Genomic DNA, 20644 nt, shown 5'->3' with positions numbered 1-20644 from the left:
TTTAGTAGGTACATAATATAGGTTTTTGTTGTTATTGTTGATTTGAATGACTGTAATATCCTCATAGAATAGGTTCTTATAAGTTGTTTTGATGATGTTGATAATCATTTGATGGACAGTCTCTTTAGGCTTTAATATTTGGGAACTGTATGATTCTATTCAGAATATGTCAGACTTTGGATATGTGTCCCTGAAGCAAATACTATGTCAGACTTTGAAAAAAAATATTCCTATTTATTTCCACTATTTAATTATATTAAAATAAATCAGGTTGCAGATATTACTTTGAGATTTCATATATTTAGAAAGTGAATATTTCCAGTTCCATATCAATTCATGCTATTTTCTAAGCACATATTCCTAATGGTCCTAATTAAAGATCCTGTTAAAGGTCCTAATTAAAGATCCAGGTTAAAGATGCTGACAATATAGTCAGTATATGGCACAGCAATGACAGAACACTTGACTGAGGTTGAATGCAGTGGTTTTTAGGTTCTCAGCATTTCCTTCTTTTAATATATAAAATAAACTACTTATCTTGTATTGGAGAAATTTGTCATGAATTAGGAACCTGTAACAAATTATTTTAAAGCAATTTATATGGTGTATATTCATACACATACATGTTTGACAATTTGTATATTAAAAACCTAATAAATACTTGAATAAATGAACCAATTCCATCTCATCTCCTTCAAAAGTTTTACTCCTCTAGTATTCCCATTCTCTCAATAATCTTTACTCTCTCCCTGTTCTATTGGTTCCTTCCTTGCTTCCTATAAACATGACCATGTCTCTTCCATTCTCAAACCACCCTCCCTCAAAAATGTATTTGATTCTCTCATCTCCACTGTCATCCTATATCTCTTTTTCCCTTTGTGGCTAAATGCCTTGAGAAGGTCATCTATAATAGTCAAACTTTCGTTTATAGCTTAATTCTAATCACTGCTGTTTCCCGTGGGGGTGTGGTTGAGCAAGGTGTAATTGGCTACTGTTAGTGTGCCTGATACCAGCTCCTCTTATCTTTTGGTTTAATAGTTTTGAGGGCATTCTCACAGGGTAGCGGAAACTTGCATGTGTAGGTCTAATTAAAATTAACAATAAGGCTAGGACCAAATCTTTTGTTTATGGGTTATACTATGAACCATCTAAGCATTTTCAGTGCTTTGCTTTAAAATTAAGCTACATTAACTTTAGGATAAGGGTTGATTTAATTGTATTTATTGATAGAATGAATTTGTATACTATGTCAGTATTGATAAAAAATAATTTTTTTAACTTTAAAATATTATTTTTATCTTTATATTAAAAACATTTAGACCGTAAAGTTTTTTTTTAACAAATTATACTCTAATTTATATTCCCTATTTAAGTACTTGAAGTTATGTCTCCGGTTTTGGGGTTTGACGGAAATAAGATATAATTTCTTTGTTAAGGGGGCAAGAGGGTTTAGTGAATATATACTTAAAATTATATTCGTTAAATAAATATTACAAATTAATATAAACATTATAAATTATATAAATTAATATAATTAATATAAATCAATATAATTATTATAAATAATATAAATTATTATAAATTAATAAAGCTAATATAAATAATATAAATTATTATAAATTCGCATGTTTGCATCACTCAGGTGGAAATAATATAAGCATGTCTTCAGATCATTGATTTATATGCCAGTTTGAAATTGATTAAATATATATCCTTAATACTGCGTATTACACGTATGTACATAATTTTAATAATATAATAAATATGTCTATTAAACCATTCATATAATTTACTCATTTAATTGCGTGAGCTCTAAGAACAGCATTAGATGCTAGGTCCTAGATTTTATCGGTGTCCGATACCTCCACTTCCTTCTCACTCTCTTCTTAATTCCTTACAGTCTGGCTTCTGAAGTCTTCATTCTACTTCATTCCATTTCTCTAGTTACCAATAAAATCCCAATTGTCAAATTTAGTATCAAAATACTGTCTTCTTAATCTTCCTCAACCTTTGCCACTGCTGATTGTGCTCTGTTCCTTGATACTCTTTTTGCTTGGTTTTTGGGACACCTATCTCTCCTGGTTTTGCTTCTACCTATCAAAACCACTTTTCAGTCTCTTTTGTTGGGTGCTCTTCTGGATCAGCCCCACTAACCAACCATTTATATTCCTCAAGGTTCTTTTCTTCTCCCTTTATACTACCTTACTTGGGATCTCATCAGCTCTCATGGATTTAATCACCATATCTTTGCTGATGATTCTCAAATCTCCCTATTCTGTTCAAACGTCTCTCCTACCTTCTAGTCTTGTATCTCTAGTTGTCTTTCAGATGTCTTGAACTGGATAGCCAATAGAAATCTTAAATACAACATGTCCAAAACTAAACTCATCATTTCCCCCCCAAATCCTCCAAACCATTACTGTCACCATCCTCCCAGTTCCTTAGTCTTAACAGCAGTGTCATCCTTGGCTTTTCAATTTCTCTAAAACCCCCTCCTCCATCCAATCTAGTGCCAAGTTCTGTTGATTTTTTTTCTGTGCAACATCTCTTAGATACAACCTCTTGTATCTTCTAAAGCTGCTAACACCCTGTTATGGGCACTCATTATCTCACACTTACTGCAATAGTCTACCAATGGATCTGCTTACTTCAATCTCTCTCCCCTCTACTAGCCCATCCTTCATTCAGCCACCAAAGTTATTTTCCTAAAACTTCCCTTCTGAGGATACAAATACAAAATCCTCTAATTGGTGTATAAAACTCTTCATAGTCTAGCCTCACCTACCTTTCCAATTTTTTTTACACTTTACTCTGCCATGTAATTTGGAATCCAGTGACACTTGGCCTTCTTGCTCTTCAATAAATAATACTGTCCAGGTCTCAGCTCCAGGCATTTTCTATTCCTATTCTGCAGTTCTCACTCCTCCTGGCTTCCCTAACTTTCCTTCCTGATCTCCTCTTAATTTTAGTCCTCCCCTCTCTTCATTATTTCCAATTTATCCTGTCTATGGCTTATTTGTACTTTTTTTTTTGCTTGTTGTTTGCTCCTGGAAGGCAGGGGCTATCTTTTGCTTCTTTTTGTATCTCCAGTGCTTATCATAATACTTATTAATCAACGGACTTTCTTTTTTATCTTCCTTTTATTTAATCATAGTAGAAATCTTTTGAATAGGATCCATTTTCTCCTTGTCAGTTAGAAATGACATATAACATTTAAAAATTTGTATATTATGAAATGGCAACACTACTATGTCAGAGAGGGTTTATACAGACCATTATTTGCTAATAATAATGTACTTTGGAGCACTAGTTTGATTATAGTCAGTTCTAAATTGCATACATTTTTTTCTGTCAAATTGAGTACACAACATTTTGTTGCATTCCTTTAAATAGTATAGATATGTTTGTTGGAATGGTAGCTACTCTTAAAGTTTTACTATCTAACTTGTAAATTATCAAGTGTCCTTATTTCTTTTCCTGCCCACATTTTAGTTATTTCACTCCAGGGTAGCTGAAAAAGAAAAGGAAGTCATTTTCTTCTCATGTGGATACAGTTCTGTTTTATTAATATAGAATCACTTCCTTTAGTTGTAGTGTATTTCTCCCCTTAGCTTCCAAATTACATTGTTCTTGATAAGAATTTGTGTGATGGAAAGAAGAGAAATCTTTCTGTAGCTAAATGACAGGATATTTTATGTTTATCAATTCAGTTGTTACCAAACTTTCTCTTGATTCATGGGTTTAAATGTATAAATAAAAGGACATTATTTCACTATTTTATGTTATTTTGTAATAGAATAGCTTTTTAAATATGATTTCTTAAAGTTGAAGTCACTGTACACAAAGGAGGAGCACATTTCTTCTGGAATTCCCAGTGGGAAAGTAATTTAACATTTGGTTCATGCCATACTCTATCTAGAAAAAACCAATTAACCATTTTGTCAGAGGATCCTCTCAAAAATTTTTACTGGTAAAGAACAGAATCCAGAAAATAAGTGGTTTTAAAATTCTAGTTTTCCTTAATTAAAAATTAAAAGAAAAAACCAAAAGGTTGAGGCAATGTGAGATGTCAAAGAAATTTAAAGAGCACCATTCAGAAACTTTATTTCAGAGATTTAAGAAGCAAAGAAATTAGAAGAGAGATGAACCCCCTGAATTTTACGAAGCTTTCTGGTCATTAATATAGTTGTAAAAACACAAACAAAATACAAGTTTGATGAAACAAGAAGAATCACTTTGCATATTATAAATGTAGTGAAGCTATAGAAAAATTATACTGAGAGGTGCCTAAAACTCTCCCTTCTCTGTAAAACTAGAAAAGGGTAGAACCAGGGTAAGAGCCATAATTTTCTTTGCTTAAAAATCTAATTAATTACTAGCAAAACACTAAGGTATTTTATTATATTGAATCACATGGCCACCCTCATGTAAAACTGAGGGATAGTAAAGGAACAGATCATAAAAACTGAGGAGGCTGATGAACTTGGAGGCTAATGTGTTTGGGTAGGATATCAAGATGTGTATGAAAAACTTGCAGGAGTAGTAGATTACATCAACCAGGATCTGATAGGTTGTTATCAATAAATGAAGAGGTTTTTGAAGTGGTACTGAGGATCATGTAGTGTGGCATACTCTTCTTTCAGGGCCAGTGTGTATAGAAGCTCAGAAGAAAGCATATCTAGAACTGAAGTAGGTTGCTAAGGACATAAAATGTATAGGTTGTTTGATTTCTATCAGTGCAAATAAGTGGAAGGAGTATTAAAGAAAATATATCTAGTATAATGGGAAACTTTGTTAACATTAGGATGAGAATTCCAAAAGACAAAGTAAAACCGGAAAGCAGAGCAATATGAATATTCTAGAAGGAAACCTGATGCAGACAGATTCAAGAGTCAGGAGTAATCACAGCAATGATAAGTTTTGGGCATTCTGTGATCTTGAATTATGTATATTTGGAGAGGATAGAAATGGAATTTTCTAGCCTAGGATAGTTGATTTTTATCAGTCTTCTCAGTAAACACTGGTAGCTCTCCCTTTCATGGTGTGGTAATGAGTGACTGAAATTAGATTTTCTTATCCTCTGAGGTCTCTGAGGTGCTAATCTGAATCTGAGCTCTGGAGGTAAAAGGCTTGGTGTTTGGATCCTCTTTTAATAATTTTTCAAAGCTTAGGCATTATTGATTTTCTCACCCTTTCAAATAAGTAGGATTGCCCACAGCCCTATTTCTCTTGTAGAGAATTTAGAATTGTTGATTTTCTCACTCCTATTTTTGGTTGAGGTTCTAATTCTAGGCAGGTGGATAAAAGTTTTATCCATTGTGGGGAAAAGCTTAGTATTTCCACCCTCTATGGATAATTGAATATGTTTACTTGAATATACTTTACTTACTTAATGAAGGGTCAAAATCAAATGATCACATATAACTATAGTTAAAGAGAAATAGAAATAACATATAATTTAAGAGGTAGGAAGAGGTTAATTATTAAATAGATTCTTTCAAAAGGTACATAATGCATTTCTATTAGAGTCTAGTGTCTTGCTTTGGCTTTTAAAACAGAACAATTTCCCCTGTTTTTTTGGGGGGTCACAAATGATTTGCCCAAAGATTGAGAAAAGGCTTTTGATTCTCCCTTCTACACCCTTTGCCTTTTTATAAGGCCTTTTGAGATTACACATGGTTTATGTTTAACTAACCAGACCATTTGTGATAGAAGTGTTTATCCAAAAGTAATAATGGAAATTCACAGAAGTTTGTCAAGTGTGCATTGCTAGATGAAAGTGACCCCTCTGCTAATCTATGGGAAAGTCTGGAGGGTGGAGAAGAGTAGAAAAATATTAATATTTTTGCCAGAAATATAACTTAAGTAGTTTAATATTAGTACAATATTTTTTTTTCTGATTTCTTTCCCTCATTGTCAACTTTTGTTCAATTTGGCAGGTTCTACCAATGTCCTGGCACATTCACTTTATGGGGTCACTCACATAGTGACTGCAACATTACATATCATAATGGGTAAGAATTACTTCATATTTTAGGAGATTTTTATTTATTTAACTCAAGAAATATTTTAATTCTAAGAAAGTAAAGTAATACAAATTATTAATCATCAAAGTTAGGACTATCATTTCAAGTTTTTGCTTCATAAAGCAGAAAGATCCTTTCTAGTGGATAATATTTACTGAAATACATGAAAAGAATGCAATTGTTTAAACTATTAATTTAGGATCCCAATGATATATTTATATGGTATATATATATATTATTACATTGGGTGCAAGCTGAATTTATTTTGGGATTGAAAAGAAAGATCATCTCAGACATTCAACTCATAAAACTGAAAGGCAGATATAACTCAGATTAATGAAAACCAAATATACTGTAAAATAAAGCCACTGTAGCCTTATACAACCTCAACACTCATATGATCATCATTGAACCACAGCACTAGTCAATAGGTATTTTACCTAAGTCTCTTTCCTTTACATTATGATGGAGAATAAAATGGAGATTTTATTAATTGGAGATATAATTGGAAAAGCTTAAGGCATCTTTTATATTTAATTAATTAAACATGTTGCTCCAGATTTATTATTTGCTTATGGAAATTCACAAACTTGCTTTTCTCATTTAATTTCATTGGGTTCATATTTCAGGGCATATGCAGCCAGTAGATGTCTGCACATTCAGTAGTACTGGCAAGTTTCTTCGCTTTGGATTCTCAGCTATATTTGGCTTTGGTGGAAAGACCTTGGCTTGGGCAGAAAAACATCGTTGGATGCCACCTAATCAAAGAAAAGACTTTGCTCTAATTAAGACACTGGCAAGCCTCAAGTAAGCATTTTCTGTAGATGTCTAGAGTTCACCATTTAGTATTATTTAGTATGGTACAATATGAAAAAGATATTCACATCCCCTTAACACCCGACAATCTATTAATAAAGGGTATTTTCTTTTAGACCTGAAGACTGTGAAATATCATTTTTACCAACAGAAGTTTCACAGGACTCTGAGGAAGCCAGTCGGTGTGTAATTCTCTTTCTCTCTCTATTTATTTTTTGGTCAGACCCATGATTGGTATCAGCAACTAGCATAAGGACTATGTCTTCTGCTACTGCAGAGTCACAGCTGCCTGCAACATGGAGTCACAGAATTTCCCAAATCATTAAGAAGTTAAGGTCACATATTCAGGATGTGTCACAATATTTTAACCTCTATCTTCCTGACTGAATCTGACTCTGTCCAGTATATCACATAAGACCAAGGTCTTTTTGACACTGCCCTTTGCATTATGTTGCTGTTCTCTCTGCTGTTTCCCTGAAGAAATGTGAGGAAAAAGGCAGCTGAGGACAGGTTTGACTGGTTCCCAAAGCCCTTGAATGTAACTTGGAATTTTTACTTTGTTTTATGAAAAATAGCTTTTGAATGAGATGGGAGGTAGAAGTAGGGCCTAGGTCATGTTATTGTCTTTTCTCTCAGCGAGTTTATAATTTACTGGAGGAATAAGTTAGGTACACAAATAAATACAATTTCAGGAGGAAGAGAGGGAATAATATGTTTTGACAAAACAGGATATTATTTAACATTTCTTTTGTCTTTTTTGTGCTTCAGTCATTTTCCCCCTCAGCACCACTATGAGTTATAATTCATCATGCATATAAATAAATATGTACAAGGTAGAGTATAATGGAAGAAAAGGAGAGATCCAGACAAAATGTTTGGAAGAACCTGAATTGGGAGAATGCAGGGGGAAACAAGAGATAAGGGGATCAATATGAAAGATGTGAAGCTATAATTTAGAAGATTTTGGCAACTAATCAGATATAGATAGTGAAGAAGACAGAACAAAGGTGACTGAGGCGTCATATCTAGGAATTGTAGAAGAAGGGTAGATTGGGGAGAAGATGGAGATGTTGGTTTTGGAAATGTTGAATCCTTGGCGTTGCTGTGCTGTAAAAGGTAGTGATCTCTAGTAGACAGTTCTAAATATTATATTAGCTCAAGAGAGAGAGAGAAACAGAGACAGACACATAAAAAAAAACAGGGAGAGAGAGAGAGAGAGAGAGAGAGAGAGAGAGAGAGAGAGAGAGAGAGAGAGAGAGAGAGAGAGAGAGAGAGAGAGAGAGAGAGAAGTAAAACAGATAGATTTTAAAGTTGTCTGCATAAAGAATGGGTAGCAAATGGGACCACTGAAAAAGAGTAGAGGAAGAAGAAAAAAAGGGTACCCATAGTTAAGAGTTTGAGACCATAATTCACCAAAAGAGATTGGAGACCATTCTAACATTACCTGATTTTCCTCTTTTTAGATGCCCTTTTATTTTTGAATAATGCCACTAATCACCAAATATATTATCACCTTCCACAAAAATTTGCATCTTCTTGAATTGTTGATGAATTTTGACTTTAAAATAAACAACTATTTTTAGAAAAAGTTGTAGTATTTAGTTGATTTTAAGTCTTTTAGTTTATATTAAATATATACATTTTTTCATACAATGCATTTTTCTTTTTAGAAATGAATATGGAACTACAGAATCTGGTATGTTCCAAAATGGTCTCTGTGAAATTTGAATGATATTGCCAAAATATCATTATAGTAAAGCAATGAAGTAATTATTTTTCACAACTTTTAGACTGTGAAAATCAGTGGCAGAAGGTCCAGGGTCATTTCCTGAACATCAGTGTCATGTCAATCCCTCATTTATTGTCACCTGGAGTCTTGGTTCCTAATACCAGGTTAGTAAATGTTTAAAAGAAGGAAAGAAATGTTTGTACATTCTGATGCATTCTTCTATCACTATTGAATTTTATGCCCAGAATATCTGCTATTATCCTTAGTGGTTCATTACTACATCATAGTGTTGGCCATCTCAGACTCTCCAATATCAGATATAAACATTAAGTTTGATATCTTTCAAATGAGGACAAATATGATTTTTTTCTCCAAATCTATGATCCCATAAGTGTGGGTTGCTAATAGAATTTCCCTCTTTTGGTGTAGACTTGTACACTAAGTATCAGAAAGTATATGAATGTAATGACTAAAGTCCAACAATTAATAGCATCAGCAAAGTTCCAGGCTACAAAAATAAGTCCATAAAAATCAATAACATTTTTGTACAATACAAGAGAATCCAAGAAGCAATAATAAAAAGTAAATTCCATTCAAAAGAACTAGAAATGCATAAAATGCTCTCAATATTTGTATCAATCCAATCATTAAATTCTCCTTAAAGAACAAACAACTTAAATAGTAGGTGGAATATTCAATACTCTTAGTGAGGCCATGTCATTATATTAAAATTTAAAGTACTTCCAAAGGTGATTTTTATCTTAATACTATACCAATTAAACTATCAAAAGGAGATTTTACAGAATTCAATAAAATAATAACATTAATTTGGAGTATGAAAAGATTTAGATATGAAAGGAAATAATGAAAAAAGGTAAGAATGAAGGGAGAATAGCACTTCCAAATCTCAAAGTATTTTATAAAGCAGCATTCATCAAAACCATTTGGTATTGTTTAAAAATAGAGAAGTAGAACAATGGAACAGACTACACAAAGGAGAATCAAAAATAATGGAACTCAATAATCTAGTGTTTGATTAACCCCAATACATAAATTACTTAGGAAGGTATTCTGTATTTGATAAAAACTGCTGGAAAAATAAATTGGAAAGCAGTCTATCAGATATCAGGCTTAGATAAAATTCTTATAAAATATGCTACAATAAATTAGATTAGCTTAATATTCAAGATACCATTAAAATTAGGAGAAATTTAGAACATACAGACTATGATTTACATATCTTCTAATTTTTATAATTTTTCCTTCTAATTTCTTCTAATTTTTATGTTCTACATTATATGGTAGACCATAAACTACTGAGTGGGTAGGAGATGTATTCTTAATTAAATTAAAGATAACTGGTATTATAGAAATATTAAAGACATATTACATGAAATTTAAAAGCATTTACACAGATAAAATTAGTGAATATAAGCTAAGAAAGGAAGGAGTCCACTGGAAACAAAATTTTGCCCTAGTTTTCTTGTATAAAAGTTTGACATCAAAAATATAGTAAAATAACAGAAATATATGAGCAGAAATCATTTCCAATAGATAAATGATCAAAGAAATATGAACAGAAAGGTCTCAAAAACTTTCAAATTCTTAATGAACATATGAAAACATTTTCCAAATAACTTATATTAAGTTAAAAAATTAAAATCACAACTCTGAAGTTTTGCCTCAGGCTCAGCAAACTGGCAAAGGTGACAAGATAGAAATAGTTCATGTTAAATGGTTATAGAAAGAGACCCACACTAATGAATTATTTGCCGAGGTATGAATTAGTGTATTTCTAATCTGGAAAGGAGTTTGGAATTATGCAAATGAAATGTCCATATTTTGCCCTGGAGGTTTTACTGCTATGCAAGGAGTTCATTGATAAAAAGAAGTCTCCATACATCCCCAAATATTTGTATCAGCACTTTTTGTAGTAGCAAAGTAGTAGAAACAGTGTAGATGCCCATTAATTGGGGAATGGCTAAATTGTGATGCTTGAATTTTTTGGAATATTATTCTTGCTGTAAGAAATTATTATTATTGTGAATACAGAAAAGCATGAATTGGCTTATAAGAACTGGTGCAAAGTAGGGTAAACAGAAATGAGGAAGCAATATACACAATGAATACAAAAACGCAAATGGAAAAAACCCCACCATAGAACACCAACACCAAAAAACCGAGTGCTACAAAATTATAGAGAACAAGCATGATCCCAAAGAAGAGAAAAGAGAAAATATTTTCTTTGCAGAGGTGGATCATAGGTGTGGGATACTCCATAGATAGTGAGATTGTTTCCTAAGCACTGATCAATTTTTCTGATCTTTTTCTTTTCTTTTTCCTCTTTCTCTTATTTTATTAAAATAAAATGTCTTCTTTTAAAGGATGAATCTTTGGAAATAATAGAGAGGGTAATTTAGGCACTGTAAAGACAAAGGGTATCAATAAAAACACATTTAGTAAGGTTTGGTCAGCATATACTAAAAACAATTTGTTCTCTTATAAAGTAAAACCTAAAACACTACACAGGACATGGTATTAAAAATAGATTAAATGGAGGCAGTAGGAAATGGTAAAAAAGAATATGGGTCATAGATTTATAAAATTGAAGTTCTCCCAGATCTAGTTTTATGACTTTGGACAATCTATTTGAGTAATCTCTCAATTTCTTCTTTTATAAATTGAGGGGTTTAGGCTAAACCCTCATTAATTTCTATAATCTATGACTTTTTAAATTGAAGAGCTTACTTTTATTTCCCTTTTGCAAACTTCCAAGCTTTTTTCATTGAAATAGAATTATAAAGGATTTTCATCAATTTCTACAGACAGACGTTTAAAGTTGGATGTATTTGTAAGTGATTTCCTTGGCTATAAAGTATAATTTTGTCTTTTTTCTTCTTAGGAAACTGAGTAGAGTTATGCAAGATTAAAATACTGAAGCATTTAAATAAACATAAGTAACTTTTGTTTTTACTTCAGTGCCTCTAATAAAGGACTCTTCATAGTAGTTATTTTTCAGTTATTTGATGCCCATGCATATAAACAGATATTTAAATCACATTAAAAATTTAAACTTGTGCGTTATTACACATTATACTTAGGAGTAATTCACAATTTTTACGGTATCATAACATCTAAACTCGACCAAAAAGCTTAAAAATATCAAATGGATGTGGATGTCAAAAAAGAAGCCTCCTAACTCTTAATGCCAACCACAGTAAAGTCTTCTGGTTTGCAGATATCTTCCACCATCTGAACCCAGAGCACCCATAGGGTTGGGTGATTTTCTTTCCTGAGTTGCCATCAAGATAAAATACAGCCATGACACCAAAATTACTCTTTCCCATAGCCCTCCTTTTTTACTAGCTCTGAACTCCTCTGACCTTTCTACCTGTTTGGGAGATCCAGAGACTTTAATCATAGTGTCTGACTAGGAAATACTCATTTTGATTAGTGGTTTTTCCCATTATCCCTTTAATTGTGGATTCCTTGTAATGTTTTGCCATGATAGTTGAACAATGTATTGATTTTCTTTTCACAGAGCTTTTTAGTATAAGAGGTTTCTGAAGATAAAGTTAATTTATAAGTAGAATTGATTAGAAATGGTCCATCATTAAGAAGAATACAGAATAATATATTGTTAAATTGATTCCCCAAATCTGCTAATGAATGCCATATTTATATGAAAGGAACTATATAAATTCTTTTTTATCCTGGTTCTGAACTAAGTTATATTTCTTAGAGTAAAACAAAAATATTTAATTTACAGATTAAATAGTGGAAGTTTGGCTCTTATTCTTACACGAAACACTTCTCGACCAGAATTTGTAAAGCATCTGAAAAGATATGCCAGTTTTAAAAACCAGGTATAGTAAATCCTTCTTGGTTGTTTTATTTTTTAAAATATTGTTAACTGTAGAGGGAACTCTACTGACAGTATTAACTGAGATGTCCTTCCTTAAGAAGGCTTAGTTTCTTGTCTGAATATATTAGCCTCTTCTTATCTGAGTTTGAAAATCAGTAATCACTCTAATAGAGATTAGCCTCCTTAGGACCATCTGCTATAGTTCAGTTCTGTGTAATTTCCATCAGATTTCAAAAGGGAGTATAAATCTATCAAACTCAAGAAAAGCAAAGGATTGTTATACTGAAGGGTGGATCAAATTGAGATTAACAGCATGCACCCATGTGTAGATGCCACCCTTTGGAAAGAAAAAAAATATTTTTTGGAATCAAATGTTTTTTGGAAGAGAAATTGCTGAAATTTCAAATTTTGGTTATTGATATTATGGCAACATTTTTTCTCTTTTTTACTGTGCTCTAAAGATTTCCCAGATAATCTCATATAAATGGGCATACAAGTTAACAGAAAAATACTGATCCAAACTGAACAGCCTTTCAAACGTAAACATTATTTAGTTTGACATTTGGAGTCAGAATAAATTTTAATTTTTGTCATTATTCAAGGGATTCATCATATCTTTAAACAACAAAGTGGTTAATCTAAATCATGTCTTTCCTGCAATCTATTTGATGCAATGGCTAGAAACTGAGCTACAAATATGAACAAATCTGTAAATTTCTAAACCATTTTTCAGTCTCAGAGAGACACCAGACTTCCTAACCTCAAATTCAGCACAATTTTAACTGTGCTTTGCTACCTCCATGTAGTATCCATCATACTCTATTCAGGAATGTAGTGTTTAGGACATTGAAGCTTCCCCTCAATCTCCGTGAAGATTGGACTCTAATAGGAAACCACGATGTGCAAATATAGATAATTCAAAACGTTGTTACTACACAGTAATTCAACTGTGGGTTTTCCCTTTATTTTAATCAAGCACATCCAAACTTATGCCATTTAAATGTATGCTAGCCCTCATAGTACTTAAGTTGAAAAAGAAAACATTTATTCTAATAACGCTGCTATTACTAAATTTTTGAAATTACCATTTTAGAATTGCTTGGAGAGCTATTTGATGAGATGCAAACAAAAAGGAAAATAAACTTAATACTTTATACCACTCCTTCAAACATTGAGAATTCCCAGCATAGAAAACAGCCAGTACAAAGACTCAGAGATGGGGTAGTGAAATGTGTGAGGAACAGCAAATAGACCAGTTATGGATACACCATAGACTATTTGGGGAGAAATATTATATGAGAAGATTAGAAAGACAGGGAGGGGAAGCTGGGCTGTGAATACCCAAACAAGAAATCTATATTTAATTCTAGAGGTAATAGGGAGCCAGTGAAGTATGTTGAGTAGGTATGGGGAGTGACATGGTCAGAATGACACTTTAATGAAAAGACTTTGGTAGCTGTGTGGGAAATATTAGAGTAGATGGACACGAGATAGAACTAGCAAATTGAAAAGTATTGGCAACAGTCCAGAAGGAAGATAGATGATGAAGACTTCAACTAAGATGGTGGCAATGTGAATGGAGAAAAGGGGATACAAGCAATGAAGGAATGAATGAAAAAAACACTTTTAAAATAGTTACTGTGTCAGGGGATGTGCCAAGCATGAGGTTTATATAATAGCTCTAGATATATGTAATGTATTTGTGTGTATGTATTTTTTTTAAGTCTTTATAAGACTTTCCATTTTGTATTCAATATTATGTATTGTTTCTAAGGCAAAAGAATGGTAAGGACTAAGCCATGGTGGTTAAGTGACTTAACCATGGTCACATGGCCAGAAGTGTCTAAGTTCAAATTTGAACTCAGGACTTCCCATCTCTAAGCCTGACTCTTAGTCTACTGAGCCACCTAGCTGCTTAAAAAAATTATATATATATATATATATATATATATATATATATATATGTAAGCTCCTTGAGGGCAAGGGAGGTCTCCTAGATAAATAAAAGTTTTGTTTGCATAGGAAGAAGCCAGCAAATATAAGTGACTGACAATAAAAGTGTTTTGTTCTGTAAAAGTAGAAGCTGGGACATTGTGAGTAGAGAATGTGGAGGCTTGGGTGGGTAGCTGGATAGGATATGAAACCAAGTCACTTCCTGGTGTTTAAGGTCAGTAACTAGATAGTAGGCTAAATGGGCTAGTTTGCACATGGACTTAGGCTGGTGAACCATGAATTGCCCAGTATGAGAGGAGGCTGAGACTCTGAAATCCAGCTACCAGGAAAACCATCATCAGAAGGTCAGAGTCAGAGAGCAATAGCGGGGAAAGATTAGTATTACCAAAGAGAAAAACTTGAATCTGTGATGGCAAGTCTCAACAAAAACAAGAGAGATCAGTAGATTTGGAATGCAAAGATACTAGAAAAAAGGGCAGAAGAAAAGCAAAAAACATTTAAAAGAAAATATGTTCACCTGAGCAAGATATACTGATCCTGAAGATGGGATGTATAGTGATAACCTAAGGAATACTGGAGATAACTATTATATAAAAAAGAAGACATCAATAAAAACTCATATAATTAAAAATCATGTGAAGAAATTTAATATTTTTTTAACATAAGACCACTATTGTGTAATTTCATTATATAAATGTCATTACCCTAAAGTAGTTTTCCAGACCATATTAATTTCCCCATTTTTCAGAAGAAAAGAAACATGTTACCACATTCACTTTGAAAATAATTTTGTTCTTAATGTAAAGATAAAAAATAGCCAATTTTAATACTTCATTTCAAAATGTTCTGGGGTTATGCAAAGATTTCTTTTTCAACCACAGTTAATCAAGAGAGTCCACACTAAGGAAATCAGATTCTATTCTGTGTTTATGACTCAATTTCTTATACTGTTTCCTACAGAAGCTATCCAAAGTTGAAGCAGGATATTATTTTATTCATTTATTCTAATAGAAAAAAGGACATAACTGCCTGAGCAGAAAATTCTTAGCACCTATCAATGATTTTTAAAAGATGTTTCTTTGAGATAAAAGATTATATAGAATTTTGTAAAATTAAAATATGAACCATATCCAAATATCTTGCTAATTTTTTTTACTTGAGCAGGTTTGGTATAGTATAAAAGAGCTACTCTCAGCAATACAATGATCCAGGACAATTCTGAGGGACTTATGACAAAGAATGCTGTCCACTTCCAGAAAAAGAATTGTTGGAATCAGAATGCATATTATTTTTCACTTGTTTATATGGGTATATGTTGTGGGGTTTTGGTTTTATAAGATTAGTCACTAACAAAAATGAATATAGAAATAATTTTTGCATGATAATATATGTATAACTCAGAAAGAATTGCTTGCCTGCTTCAGGAGAGGGGAGGGAAGGAGGATAGGGACAATTTAGATCATATAATTTTGGAAAACTCATATAGAAATGTATTACATGCAATTGGCAAGAAAAATTCAATTAAAATTTTTAAACAATATCTAATTAAATGAACATTACTTCATGTATAAATTTTAGACTTTTGTTCATAGCTTTGCCATCATGACCTAGGAATTACTAAACTGAGTCTTTCCATTTAATACTCCTAAAGTCTCACATTTTTTCATAAACATAAACATGTGAAAGTAACAAGTAAATTGGGATCTATTGGTAAATATAAAAGCCAGAATTTATATATCTTCAAACTGATCAATTTAGTCCACCTGGAACATAGTAGGTGCTTAATAACTATTTATTGATTGATTGATTGCTTTCCATCATCATTTTTCCATAATTTTTATCAGGAAAGGGATGTCCAGCCTTAGTGATCTCAAGGGATTCAGGAAAATGAAAAATTACTTCTAAGAAGAATGGTAGGAATCTTAGGTTCCAAAATAAACTAGTAAAACATCGTGGAGTTTCAAGTGATATTAACCCTAGAATAAGACTGATGGATAGATCAGTGTTTAGATGGAAAGTATTAAACTATTCTGACTGTATTATCAATTCAAGGTAAAATAGCTAACAAATGTTCTATTTAATTTAGCTTAATTTTCCATTTGTTGAGACCTTCACTGTAACAGAAGTAAAAATCCAGCCAAGAAATAACTCTGGGTATAACACAGGAGATGTTGAATTTCATGGAACATCTAGTGAAAATAATTACCCTTGGAACGTTGATGGAGATTTAATGGAAGTAGCATCAGAGGTTCATATTAAGTAAGTATATGTACCATTGTTCATTGAGAACAAAGTGCATAGGCACCCAGTTAATGCTCAGTTTAAGTTACTAATTTATGATATTAAATCATCATGCACCTTACCTCAGTTTATCTTGGTATCTATTTGCATTTTATGTGTGTATACTAGTTGTCAAAAGTTTTGCATGTATGAAACAAAGGACATTCAATATTATGTGCAGGTGATAAGACTACAGTATAAAAATCAAAAAAACAATAAATAAATTACTAGAATCTTATATGACAAGTATTTTTTTTTTACAGGGTGCACCCGCAACTTATCAAGCTTTTTGGAGGAAACCAAGAAGAAATGAATGATTATAAACTAACATTGAATTATTCATAGAATAAATGTATAAAGTTGGATATTTGTAGCGCAAATAATTTAAAAATCAAAATGACTATTTTTTATGGAAAAATGTAATTTTTAGCTTTTAAAAATCTAGAACAATTTGTGTATGGGATATTAAATTATTTCTAGTAAAATATATTTTTGAAACTACAGATAAAGATTTCAAATTTTAAAAATCTAACCACTAGTATAGTATACCACTCAAATTATTAGCCTTTATTATTAAAACTGAAACTAAGATATTATTTTTAGAAATGAATAAACCAATTCTGACATTTTCCTAATCTTCTGTTTCTCATAGCTTGTCCATCTTTAAAAATATTATTGCTATCCTAGACTAACTTGTATGATTTTTATGAATTCCTTAAGTATTGATCAATACACCATTCTCTAAGATAGGATCAAAGGGATACAAGACCTAACCATAAAAAAGAGATGCCAAAGAAAATTAGAAGGACAGAGAATAGATTACCTATTAGACTTATGGATAGGAAATGAATTTATGAGTAAACAAGAGATGGAGATCATTGTGAGATGTAAAATGGATAATTTTAATTGCATAAAATTTAAAACTTTTTGTACAAATAAAATTAATGTAGCCACGATTCAAAGGAAAGCAGAGAACTGGGGAATACATTTTATAGACAATTTCTAAAATAGAGGTTTCAGATCTTAAATTTTTAGAGAACTTTGTCAAATTTATAAATATAAGAGCCATCCCCTAATTGACAAATGGATAAAGGATAGGAACAGTTTTTGGATGAAGAAATCAACAAAATACAAGTATTTGGGGAAATGCTCTAAATAAGTACTGATTAGAGAAATAAAAATCAACGCAAAATTCTGAGATATCATCTCACACTCATCAGATTGGCTAGAAGGATAAAAGAGCAAAATGATAAATGTTGGAGGGGATGTGGAAAAATTAGGATATTAACATACTGTTGGAGGAAGTGCAAACTAGTCTAACAATTTTGGAAAGCAATTTGGAATTATGCCCAGAAAATTATAAAACTGTATACTCTTAGACCCAACAATATCAGGGAGCATAGAAAAGGGGAAAAACTCATATGTTTCAAAATATTTATAGCAACTCTCTTTGTGGTTGCACAATAACTGGAAATTGAGGGGGGTATCCAAAACAATGAGCAGGTTGATTTTTTTAAACTTGGAAAGACCTACATGAAATAATGAAAGGTGAAATAAGCAGAACCAAGAAAACATGATATACCACCATAGGATTAACATTTGGAGAACAACCTGTGAATGTCCATCTCCAGAGAAAGAACAAAATTAGAAACATGAAAATCATAATTTACATGTGCATATCATTTTGTCAGCTAACTGAAATTCTTATACTCTGTATTTAAAAGATATATAAAATCAGTATTCATTTGACATTTTAAAAATGCTTCTCCCTCATAGTTTAGAATAAATTTTAAAAGTTTATATTTTTTTTCTCAAAGCTGGGACACATGGTCTTAGAAATTACTGTGCTTTGGCACACAACTGGCAAATGCCCTGTAGGTGTGACCCCCTAGTACTGAAATACTCATTTCCAAATAGGAAGGAGGCCAAATTAAAGAGTTCTTCTAAAACAGAATTCTTCTGGAGATAGAAAACCAAAGATCACAAATTTAGAGGTCTTTAATGTTACTACTTAATAAGAGATACATAGAAATACCATTTATCTAATTGATGTGTTCATTAGTTTGTGTAGATTTTTAAAATAAAATACGCTGTTTTAGTTTTACTGAGTAAATGAAAGGATGTAAAAATAAACCAAAGAACTGGAAGAATGGAAAAGAGATTTTATCTTTATCAGGCTTTTAAAAAGTTACACATTTTGTCATATGTACAAGATACAAGCAGATTCTAATGAAATTGTATTTGCCCATTTTATGTCACCTAATTCATATACGTGTAATAAATAGTACAAATTAGCAAATACAACATAAATTACTTAATATCCTGGAAAAAGCTACTTCATGACTTTAAAAAACTACCTTACATTTTATGAAAACATTTGCTACATTTATATTCACTGTATTTATCCTACAATCCTCAAAATATTTTTATTTATAGTTAAATTTGACTTCTTTTGAATCCTTTGTAAAAAATACTGATGAGAATCCATTCAATACTTCTAGTTGAACAGTACACACAACTATTCAAATATATATTAGTGCATTTCATTATTGTCCAATCAGAATAAAAATTATTTGCATATAATGATTGTCCTTACACAACTTTAATACTGTTTTTCACCATTAGTAAGGTATGGTTTTCACAATACATACATCATATACATCAGTGTATTTCCTATTTAGATATTAGCTAAAGTGCAACACAAACAATATGCTGTCTCAGTATTTAAAATATCACAGAAGTAAATGATTTTTCAAATTTACAAATAATCACTTAAAAAAAACCTATTTTCTTTGATTTGTTCATGGGTACCATGGAAGAATTTATACTGTGAATATACTTCCATATATTCACATTATTTGAAGACACATAAACAAGTTTTACATATTATATATAACAATGCTTATTTTACATATATGTATATGTAAATCCATAGACCTAAGAAAGTTCACACCATCATTCATTCTCTTAAGTACAACCAGTTAGTCTCACGTTTGACCAACTATGCACATTAGCTCAGCAATTATTTTCCTCTGTTAACACTGTTTACTAAGTATTCTTAGCTCCTTGACAAATACTTATCTAATTGAGATCCAAGTGAATTGAGTTATTTTAAATAAACTATCATTCTTCAAAGGCAACTAATGTTCATTCGATTAGAGCTAGTTTCAACATTACAAGAGTACATCTAGTAGGTGCATTTTTTTGAAAGGATGCTTCAAGTAAAAAGGCTTACTTGTTTCTTATTGTCTCCATGAGATATATTGGCATCCCATGATCTCTTCAGAGTACTATTCATCCTGGAGAAATCAAACTTTTTAGTGTTCTTCAGTCCTTTTGGCACCTGAGAAAGATGCTGTCTTTGTTATTTCAGATAGTCCTTTTCATTCTTCTTGCTTTACTTGAAATATAATGCCTTAGGCCAAAGGTCAAATTTAAGCTCCCCCCAGATGAGTAAATCCAGTAAAATTCAGTTGCCAATGTTTTCTTGAAAACAATATCTTTCAACTTTTTAGTTAACCTGAGTCTATTATAATTTAAAGACGTCTTTAATTCTCCTTATTGCTGTTGACATAGCTCCAACTGTCTCTTCTGTTTTCTTCTTGTAGAATAGCTTTGTATTCTCTTTTAAAGAAACCCGCCTGAGAAAAACAATATCATTTAAGAGTCAGTAACCATAATTTTAATGCATGATGAAGAAAAATACAACAAATATATTGTAAACTCTTCACATAGTATTAATTCTAGTTCTCCCTTTTTCCCTTTTAGCTTAATTTGTTCTACAACTCCTAATGTACCTCTAATAATAAGCAAACACTATGGGGATACCATCTGCAGAAAGCCAAAAAATGTCTCTGAACTAACTTAGGCAAACTTTGAAGGGGTAGGAAAAATAACTCTGGATCTCTAAGATTTCTCTCATCCAGAAAAAAATCAGTTAATTTTGGCACTTGTTCAAAATGTAATGGTCCTGGT

The 20644-nt window shown here is 31.7% G+C and overlaps 2 protein-coding genes across 3 annotated transcripts in view; one reads left to right on the top strand and one right to left on the bottom strand.

Annotated features, from left to right (window-relative positions):
* Window positions 1-17034, top strand: part of CERKL (ceramide kinase like) — a 173267-nt gene extending 156233 nt beyond the window's left edge. Inside the window, exons 6-13 of the mRNA XM_001377714.4 lie at window positions 5940-6014; window positions 6656-6833; window positions 6959-7024; window positions 8513-8538; window positions 8633-8735; window positions 12341-12437; window positions 16476-16648; window positions 16933-17034. Of these exons, the coding sequence (XP_001377751.1) occupies window positions 5940-6014; window positions 6656-6833; window positions 6959-7024; window positions 8513-8538; window positions 8633-8735; window positions 12341-12437; window positions 16476-16648; window positions 16933-17014 (800 nt within the window). The 3' untranslated portion in view covers window positions 17015-17034. The remainder of the gene's footprint in view (window positions 1-5939; window positions 6015-6655; window positions 6834-6958; window positions 7025-8512; window positions 8539-8632; window positions 8736-12340; window positions 12438-16475; window positions 16649-16932) is intronic.
* A 516-nt stretch (window positions 17035-17550) lies between these two features.
* Window positions 17551-20644, bottom strand: part of ITGA4 (integrin subunit alpha 4) — a 96717-nt gene continuing 93623 nt past the window's right edge. For both annotated transcript variants that reach the window (XM_001377699.5, XM_056794095.1), the window contains one exon: window positions 17551-20310. In XM_001377699.5, the coding sequence (XP_001377736.1) occupies window positions 20218-20310 (93 nt within the window). In that variant the 3' untranslated portion in view covers window positions 17551-20217. The remainder of the gene's footprint in view (window positions 20311-20644) is intronic.

The sequence above is a fragment of the Monodelphis domestica genome, chromosome 4 (assembly GCF_027887165.1).
Source record: "Monodelphis domestica isolate mMonDom1 chromosome 4, mMonDom1.pri, whole genome shotgun sequence".
In the NCBI taxonomy this organism is placed as follows: domain Eukaryota; kingdom Metazoa; phylum Chordata; class Mammalia; order Didelphimorphia; family Didelphidae; genus Monodelphis; species Monodelphis domestica.
This window is presented reverse-complemented; position numbering and strand designations above follow the sequence as displayed.